This window comes from Apodemus sylvaticus, chromosome 13, assembly GCF_947179515.1.
Source record: "Apodemus sylvaticus chromosome 13, mApoSyl1.1, whole genome shotgun sequence".
NCBI classification, from domain to species: Eukaryota; Metazoa; Chordata; class Mammalia; order Rodentia; family Muridae; genus Apodemus; species Apodemus sylvaticus.
The window spans coordinates 36,344,445-36,352,800 of NC_067484.1; the positions used below are offsets into that span (position 1 = coordinate 36,344,445).

Here is an 8,356-nt window from a genome sequence, read left to right on the forward strand (position 1 = left end):
TGCCCAGAGGTCTGTGAGGTGAATCCACATCTTGTCGCATAGATTGTCATCACACACCGAGAGAGTTCTCGGCCAAGGAACTCTTCATGGAAACTCCATCTCCCAAATGACCGGAGTCTAATAAAGCATTGCCATCCCTGTATCCATCCCATAGTAAATAACCCTAAACTAACGTGTGTGTGTGTGTGTGTGTGTGTGTGTGTGTGTGTACATATGCAATCGAGGTGGAGGCAAAGAACAGCGTCTGTCTTATTCCCTCAAGACAGGGTCTCCTGTTGAACACCAAGCTGGTCAGTTTGGCTAGGTTAGCTGGCCACTGCGTGCTAGGGATCTGTCTGTCTCTGTCCTCCCAATACTGAGGTTGTAGACACAGATAGCTATCCATGACTATTTTGTGTGTGTATAAATGCTGGGGATTTGAACTCGAGTCTTCATGTTGGTAAAGCCAGCTCTCTTACCTATTGAGCCCTTTCCTCACCCACAAACCATTGATTTTAAAACCGAAGTGTAAGAGACTAGTTAAGGAAGGCCCAGAGTCGTTCATTCACTCAGGACTGACAGAAGGCTTTCTGAGTGATGCATTGCTCTGAACCCTGAGGCTACAATAGAAAATGGGAGACTTTTATTCTGGGAAAACATAGTTAAATAAAGGAGATACGAAAAAAATAAGAATACAGAGGGCTGGAGACGTGGCTCAGTGGTTAAGAGCGCTGACTGCTCTTCCAGAGGTCCCGAGTTCAATTCTCAGCAACTACATGATGGCTCACAACCATCTGTAATGGGATCTGATGCCCTTGTCTGGTGTTTCTGAAGACATTAACAGTGTACTCATATACAAAAAATGAATAATTCTTTTTAAAAAATAAGAAAAAAGTTCAGCGTTTGCCCTGCAGCCTGAGATAACAAACCAGGAATACCTTACTAAAGACGGGAGAGGTGGTAGACTGAACTGCTCAGGTTCAAATGGGAGTCAGGAAGACTTTTCTGAAAGGTAACACTGGGCTGGGGGCCCAAGGCAGAGCGGCAGAGGGAGTGCATTCATTCTAAGGAGGGGCATAACTACAAAGTTCAGGTGATAGGGATGGGCTTGGAAGATACGGTAGTTTGAATGAAAATGGCTCCCATAGGCCCATAGGGAGTAGCGCCATTAGGAGGTGTGACCTTGTTGGTGTAGTTGTGGCCTTGTTGGAGGAGATGTGTCTCACTCTCTGCTGCCTGTGGATCCAGACATAGAACTCTTAGCTCCTTCTCCAGCACCATGTCTGCCTGCATGCTACCATGCTTCCTGCTATGATGATAATGAACTAAACCTCTGAACTGTAAGCCAGCCTCAATAAAATGTTTTCCTTTATAAGTTGCCATGGCCATGGTGACTCTTCACAGTAATGAAACCCTAAAGACAGAAGACTTGAAGAAAAAAAAAGAGCTATGTAGCTGAGGCTGTGAGAGGGAGGGGAAGAATCGAGGGCACAGAGTTGGAGTGGCAAGCCTCAGTGTTCACTTATTTTTCATTCATTCATTGTGCAGCAGAGTTTCTACACATCTACAACTGCTTATAACTTATTTCATAACCCAGTGTGGCCTCAAACTCACCATCCTCCTGTCTTAGCCTCCTGAGTGCTGGGATTTCAGGCATACATCATCATGACTAGATTTAAATTCTGCTTCTCATTCCTTATTCCCCAGTTCCTCCTCTCAAGCACTCACAGTGCTGAATTCTGTTGGACCCATGACAGATCTGTTAATAGAATCCATTACGTACTGAATCATAAGGTTGTGCTCTGCTAAAAGCCAGACGACTCACATACATTATCAAATCTGCCAAACTGAGCTGTTCCTTCTCATTCATGGACAAGTCCCTTGCTGATGAGTAGTGCAGCTGATCTACCCGTTCATTGGCTGTTGGTTTATTCACTGGTTAAATGGTTAATTCATTCATTCATTTGTATTTATTGAGCCTTGGCTCTCTGTCAAGCACTGGATATGTTAAGGCCTGTGTGGAATTACCTTTATTGCTGACTAAGATGGGAAGACCTATCTACTGTGGGTGGCACTAGTCCCTGGCTGGGATCCTGGACTATGTAAGTAGACAAAGTGCATTCAGCAGCAAGCATTTGTTTATCATGAATAAACATTCGTTTCTGCTTCATGACTGTGAATGTGTTGAGACCAGTGTCTTCTGTCTTGATCCTCCCCCACCATGGTAGGCTGTGCCCTTGACTTCTCCACCATGTCGGACTGTGCCCTTTAACGACAAGGGAGCATGGGATGATTATTTCCAGTTGTCAACTTGACTATATCTGGAATAAACTACAATCCAGGAATGGAGGGCACACCTGTGACCCAGATCTTGAGTCTGGAAGACACAGGCTTTTGATCTGGATCTTGAGACATAGTAACCATGAAAAGCTTAGGTCTAGGCAAGGTGATACACATGTTTAATCCTGGGAGACAGAGGCAAACAGATCTCTAAGTTCAAACCCAGCCTGGGACAGAGCAAGTTCCAAGAAAAGAACAGTTTAGGTCCAGGTGTGGTGACATACACTTTTAATCTGGGCCATACCTTCTGCTGGAGGCCTATATAAGGACAATGGAAGAAGGAAGGTTTACTTCTTCTTCTCCTGCTTGCACTTACTTGCCAGAATACCTGTTGGAACCTACTTCTTCAAAATTCCAGGTTCTACAAAAGATCAGCTGAAACACCTGGCATCGAGAGACTAAGCAACTACTAGATTCTTAGACTTCCCATTCACGGCTGCTCATTGTTGGGTTAGTTGGACAGCAGACTGTAAGTCATTCCAATAATCTACCTTACTATATAGAGGCAGTCCATAAGTCCATGACTCTAGAGAACTCTGACTACGACAGAGTACAAACCCTTTCTCCTTTAAGTTGCTTTTGTCAGGGTGTTTTACGTATCACAGCAACAGGAAAAGGCAGTAAGACAACTGGTAAAAAGAGGTTGCTCTCTCTGGGTGCTCACGGCATGGTGGGATATCATGTTAAACACAAACCTCCAGTTCAAACCACAATGTGAATCAGTCTCTGACAATAGGGTGGTCTGCAAAGATGGAGAAATTTGCCTGTGGCTAGCTTCAGTGGTTACTTACTACACTGCCTCAGTTTCTCCTGCAGTGAAGTCAGAGCGATGGTTTAGGTACTCTTTGAGGTTACTCCCCTGTCGAGTGTACCAATTTCTTAGTCTCCAGAAAGGAAAGAACAGGGGCAGACTAGACCTGAGAGGCTGCAGATGATCATTCTCTCAGCTAACAGTCCTTTTAGTCGTGAAGCCTTCAGAATGGAATTGGTTGGTGTTGAAGAGGGGCTGTCCCTTATTCTCTCACATTAAGAGAGTGAATATCCTACTCTACCCCAGGTACTGGACAAGTTGTCAGGGGCAAACAGTAAAGAGGAGAGATTAGGACAGGCACCTCATGGGTGGGAGATTTTAATGCCTTACTCTTTCCAATAAACAGGAATCCTGAAGCTAACTGACTTAATAAACCAATGGACTAAAAGATACATACAGATTATTTCACACAAACACAAAAGAATAAACTTTTTCTCTGCACCTCAGAGAAATTTCACCAAAACTGATCACATACCGGGACACAAAGCAAGTCTCAACAGATACAAGAAAATTGAACTAGCTTTTTGTGTCTTATCAGACCACAATGGATTAATACTGGTTATCAACAGCAGAAACAGGCTGCCAGGTTAAATCTGAATTTCAAGCAGATGACAATTATTTTTAATCATAATCATATCTTAAGTATGTCATGGGATATACTTAAACTAAAGCATTACCCTTTGTTTATTAAAATCCAAACTTAGCTGGTCACCTTCCATTTTACCTGTCAGTGTTGATCTCATCTTTTATAAAAGGCACAAGGATGAGCAAAGATTTGCCAGGGATGCAGACATGCAGGAGAGTCCCAGGAAAACTAGTTTGTAGCTTCACATCCCAACAATGAAGCAACTGTAACCATCCCCAAACTCTTTCGGGCAATAAAGGCTCAAAATATAACTTTATAGATATTTAGAAACAACTCTGACCCCAGTCCACACCATCTTCTCCTTCTCTACTAGTTAGTCAGTGTCTAGTTAGAAAGGCTACATCCAGCCCAGAGCCTAGAATAGAGTGAGATTTCCCAAGTACAAGAGCAGCAAGCAATATGCAAATCCTACGCACTTAGGACTTCCTGGTCTCGGCTGAGCCTACGTGCAGGCCTGAGTCACTCACAGCCAGGGACACTGCCCCAGACTTAAAGACTTCTGAGAAAGGATGGGTGTGTCTGCAAGGATGAACTTTGAGAGCTGAACAGAAAATAAGAGGTCAGCACAGAGGCTCATCACGCTGTTAGGCCTGGATCTTCTGGAATCAGAAGTACTCAAATCCTCGACTCCACAACACCAAGGCCTAAGAATGGCTTAGCACTTCTGGAGACTAAAATCTAATCTAAAAGGAAAACTCCAGAAGGCAAGGTTAGAAGTTTTTTCCCCCACAGTCCACACAGATGTGGTATAGCTCTGTCACTTAGAATAGGTCCCTACGAACAGCAATAGGACACAATAAGGAACAGGAGCTGCCCAGGTAGGCTGGGGAAATAGCTCAATGGGTAAAGCACTTGTTTTCCAAGCTGGATCCAGAATTTGGAGTCCCAGAACCCACTTAAAAGCTGGGTAGGTGCAGCTACCTACCTTAAATCTCAACATGTAGGAGGCCAAACCAGAGTACTGTCAACATTTGATACAATAAGAGAGAAGCCCAGTTAGGCTAAATGATTTGCCTAGGACTATGTTCTCACAAGTCATAACCCAGTTCTGGCGTCCAGGCATAAGGTCGTAACTTCTGAAATATGATTAGAAATGACCTTTCATAAGTAACCCTCCATCCCATGACCTCATTTTACATGTAAGGAGGAGGTGTGGGGTAGCAGAGGGTTAGGGCATGGGCTGAAGGCCAGAGTACCTGAGTTTAAATTCCGTCTCTGCTTGACCCCATGTGACTGTGAGCAAGAGTTTCCATGTCACCTGTAGGCCCAAGATAGTGAGATATTATACAAGAATCTGTGAAGGTAGAGTGTACTAAAGTTTGGAGACTAGGGAAAAGGAGACGAACAAGTGGGCACACAGGGGGAGATTATCCTCATGCACTTTGCCTGGTGTTAGTGTTTTCCACAGAGATAGTTTCTTAGTGGCCTAGACTGGCCTGAGGCTTGGCCTTGTAGCTCATGCTGGCTTAGAGTACTCAGTGGTCCTCTAGATGGCTGGAGTTTTAGGAGAAAGACTAGGTAATCACTGTTTGATGACCCCCTTGAATTCTTGTGTTAATTTGGGCTTAATGCTTACTGCTTTTGGTGCAGTTAGATAATATGGACTTTGAAGCTACTTCTTTTCTTCCCTCTGAAGTGTTTGTGTGCATGAGTGCATATAGGGGTACCTTTCTCTAAGCTTGCATGTGGAAACCAGAGGTCAACTTTGGGTATCATTCCTTAAATTGTTCTCATTCTTATTGTTGCTTTTTTTTTTTTTTCAGACATAGTCTCTCACTGGCCTAAAGTTCATTGACCTAACTAGGTTAGCAGGTCATCAAACTCTAGGTTCTGCCTGTCTTTACCTTCCCAGCTCGGGGATTACATGTCACCATGAATGGCTTTTTAAAAGTTTTTAAATGAGGGTTCTAGGGATTGAACTTGGCGTCTCATGCTTGCCCAGCAAGCACCTCGATGACTGGGCTGTTTTCCCAGCCCCTCCTCTTCCCTTTTTAACCTTAAGACTATTGGTCTGAAGTAAATACAGGAGTAAGATAAAAAAAAAAAAAGTCACAAAATGTGCAGGAGGCCAGGGAGGCAAGAGAATCTCTATGACTTCAAGGCCAGTCTGCTCTACAGCGTAAGTTCTAGACCAACCAAGGCCATGCAGTGAGCTCCTGTCTCAAAAACAACCAATCAAACAAACCAAACAAATGAAAGGGACACAAAATATCCAGGAGCTGGATCTTGGAACTGGTTAAACATGATTTCTTAGTATAGCTGGTGTAACTAATAAATGAGGCCCCTGTGACCCTGGAGTTTGGGGAATAACTCTTCATGGAATGAAGGGGAAATCACTGCCAAGTTCCTAGTCTTTAGGCTCTGTTTACGGAACACTTACAATGTGCCCGACATTGTGTAGGACCCTAGGATAAATATTGAGACAATATGGTCCCCGGTGCAAAAACCTTGATCAGTGGCTTCAGGAAGGGGACAACGATGACAAAGGGTGTTCCCAAGGAAGAGACTGTCAAACTGAGATCTGAAGGTGAATGGGGTTGGCTTGGACAGGAGGCCAAGTGGAACCGCTTGGCAGTTTTCAAAGTTAATATCCAGCAGGGACATCGATTCGCTCACAAGGCTCTTTGTCACAGTTTCCAGTAAAATTCCATGAGCTGCAGGATTTGGTTGGGTTGGATTGGGTTGGATTTTTGATGTGGGTGTTCTCTGTAGCCCAGGCTGGCCTGTGATTTGCCTTTGTAGCCCAGGCTGGCCTGTGATTTGCCTTTGTAGCCCAGGATGGCTTGTGACTTGGCCCTGTAGCTCGTGGCTTAGAACTCTCAGTGGCCCTCTAGACTTCGGGATTTTCAGGAGAAAGATTAGGGAATCAATGTTAACATTTTCAGTAATGGGACAATCATCTCTGTTTCCAGATAGAAAACATGAAGAAAAATATTACCGTTGTGAATACTTCTGAGAGAATATGAAAATCAATCTAATTCTGAAGGCATATCAGATGGCTGGGCATGGTGGCTCATGCCTGTAATCCTGGCACTTGGGTAGTTGAGAGAAGAGGATTGCCAAGAGTCTGAGGCCAGCCTGGGCTACACAGGGACTTCTAGACCAACCTGGGATGCCAAACGAGTCTCTCCCTCTCTCCCTCCATCCTTCCCTCCATTCTTCCCTCTCTCCTCACCCAGAGTGTAGTAAACTTGATCTAACAAGCATTCCAATAAATATGGCAGAGAGAAAGGTAGTGGTGGGGAGGGGTTAGATAAGCCAAAATAGAAGGGCATTTCTGTAAAATATTTGTGGGTTTATCCAATTTGGCATAAAATATTTCTTCTAATACACCCACTTTCCAGAAAAGAAAGACAGACGGAGGACCAGCCTCAGACAGGGGCAGAGTAAAGAGACACGGCTACATTAATGTGCTTGAGACAGCTGACCAGTTAGATGCTGCTGCTGTGTGAATGCTATGCTTCCCACAGTCCACCACTGTACTGTGGTTATGGAAAAAAAAATGTCCTGCTCTAGAAATACAGACCAAAGGCTGTGTCCTCGGGCATGCCTGTAGCTTCCTTCTAGCTGACCACAGAAATAGAGAGAGAAGCAGATATGACAAGATGTCAATAATTGGTGAATACGAATGAAAGATACACAATTCTTTGTAGTATTTTAAATTTCTGCTAGTTTTGAGTCTTTTTTTTTTCCTAAATAAGATGTTCTATGTATTTTTGATAAATAAAAAGTGGTATCGTGCTATGACTAGCTCAGGCTTGGTGGCCGATGATAGCCCAGCCCATTTGGACTCCAGGACCCCAGGGAGCAGTGCATTCCCACATCCATCTTACGGGGGAGAGCGTACCTCTTCTGTGTTGGGGACATTGGCAATCTTTTTGGAGTGTGCGACGTGGCCCACGACACCCATGTCCAGAGGGAAGACAATCTCGGAGTCGGGCATCACCAGGCAGTCCTCTAGGACCGCGTCCTTGTGGACATTGAAGAGCCTGGTGGCTAACTCGGCGATGCCGTTGCGGGTCCTGTACATGAACAGGCTCATGCGGTCAGCCCGAAGGAGGAAGCAGAGCTTCTTCATGACATTGAATGTGCATTTCTCGGCCTGCAAATTCTCCTGAAAGTCCCGCAGGAGGTCAAAGATGATCTCACTCTCCTCCACGCTGTTCACATCGTGGTAGTTGCTGAAGTCCACAGCTGCCTCCTTGGCCCCGAGGAGGTCTGAGATGACCCTCCCTCGGTAGTGAAAGTTATAGTATTGTTTGGCAAAGCCAATATTTGAATCCAGGAACTTTTCCACCTCCTCGGCTGTCACTTCACCCATGACTAAGACTCCCTTTAGCTGCTCCCAAGGAGGAGGGGTTCAGGCTCCAGCCTTTCCTGGACGCTTTCCAAGCAAACTGAGTTCAATCTGAAGTTCTCTGGGTCTTGTCTGCAAATCACACTGAGAAGGCCACACAAGAGCAGGGACAAGCAGAGGGATTAAGTTATTAATACAAATTGAGAAGATTATGAGGATCAGCATGTTCCAGATACTGCTGGGACCTGGAAGAGAGATTGGGTGTGGCTCCTTTTCAGCCTGG

General features: G+C 44.8%; 1 protein-coding gene across 2 annotated transcripts in view; it reads right to left on the reverse strand.

The window, feature by feature from the left end:
* Pde6a (phosphodiesterase 6A) overlaps window positions 1-8,097 on the reverse strand; it is a 66,773-nt gene extending 58,676 nt beyond the window's left edge. For both annotated transcript variants that reach the window (XM_052155491.1, XM_052155490.1), the window contains exon 1: window positions 7,624-8,097. In XM_052155491.1, the coding sequence (XP_052011451.1) occupies window positions 7,624-8,097 (474 nt within the window). The remainder of the gene's footprint in view (window positions 1-7,623) is intronic.
* Window positions 8,098-8,356: the final 259 nt, after the last annotated feature.